The 1,136-nt window shown below is 46.6% G+C and overlaps 1 protein-coding gene across 1 annotated transcript; it reads right to left on the reverse strand.

Annotated features, from left to right (window-relative positions):
• Nucleotides 1-87: 87 nt before the first annotated feature.
• Nucleotides 88-1,093, reverse strand: LOC110105672 (uncharacterized mitochondrial protein AtMg00810-like; the record flags this gene model as incomplete). Its single annotated transcript, XM_020835270.1, has 1 exon — nucleotides 88-1,093. A coding segment is annotated over one exon (1,006 nt), but the record flags the coding sequence as incomplete, so codon positions are not given.
• Nucleotides 1,094-1,136: the final 43 nt, after the last annotated feature.

A 1,136-nucleotide genomic window follows, 5' to 3' on the forward strand; every position in this document is an offset into this window, starting at 1 on the left:
AAGTACAGGCTGACGTGTCAACCAGAAAGTACAGGCTGACGTGGCAAGAAGGACTTAAACCATTGGTTCTTAACACCCTCCCTCAAATTAACCATTCTCGGAGCGAATGGTTAATTTGGATCGTAGGAGATGGAACCGGTTTATGGGTAAAGCTTTGGTGAGAATATCCGCCAGCTGATCAGTAGTGCAAATGTGATCGACTCGAATGTTGCCTTGATGAATGTGATCACTTATGAAGTGATAGCCGATCTCTATGTGCTTTGTTCTGGCATGAAAAATGGGGTTATTAGCAATGGTGATTGTAGATGTGTTGTCACAATAGAGCTGTGTCGGGGAGTTAATTGGAATGTCAAAATCTGAGGCGAGCCGACGAATCCAAATCGTGTCCGAAGTCGCTGCAGCTAACGAGCGGTATTCTGCCTCCGTCGACAAACGTGCCACGGTCGTTTGTTTCTTAACTGACCAGGAGAGTAAGTTTGGACCGAGAAATGTGCAGTATCCGGACATGGATTTTCTGTCTTTTGAATTTGCCGCCCAATCCGCGTCACTGTAGCTCCTTAGCGTGAGTTCGCCGTAGGTGATAGGAAGACCAAAGTCTATAGAGCCTTTGATGTATCGAATGAGGCGTTTGAGAGCTAAGTGATCACAGGTTCTCGGGTTATGCATATGCTGACAAACAGCATTTGTGGCGAACGCGATGTCGGGTCGCGTGATGGACAAGTTTTGGAGTGATCCCGCGATCTTGCGGAACAGCTTCGGATCGTTAAAGGGGCTTTCGTCCCTATGGTTTGGTTCTTTGGTTGTTGCTGGGGATGGTGCGGGCTTACAGTCGGACATACCTGCATTGCGAACGAGCTCATGTGCATAGTGGGATTGAGAAAGGAAAAAGCCAGAGTTAGTTTTGATAACCTGTATGCCGAGGTATAATGAAATGTCGCCTAGCTGTTTGAGGCTGAAGGCGGAGTGTAGCCGTTGAAGGATTAATTGAATTTGCTCTTGGTCATTCCCGGTAACGAGTATGTCATCGACGTAGATTAGAATGAAGATCGTGGTGTCATTGCGCTTTAGTTGAAGAAGGGATGGATCGGCTTTGCTGAAGGTGAAGCCTAATTGAAAAAGAAAATGCGTTAGCTTTT

Source organism: Dendrobium catenatum, unplaced genomic scaffold (assembly GCF_001605985.2).
Source record: "Dendrobium catenatum unplaced genomic scaffold, ASM160598v2 original_scaffold_99249, whole genome shotgun sequence".
Classification (NCBI taxonomy): Eukaryota; Viridiplantae; Streptophyta; class Magnoliopsida; order Asparagales; family Orchidaceae; genus Dendrobium; species Dendrobium catenatum.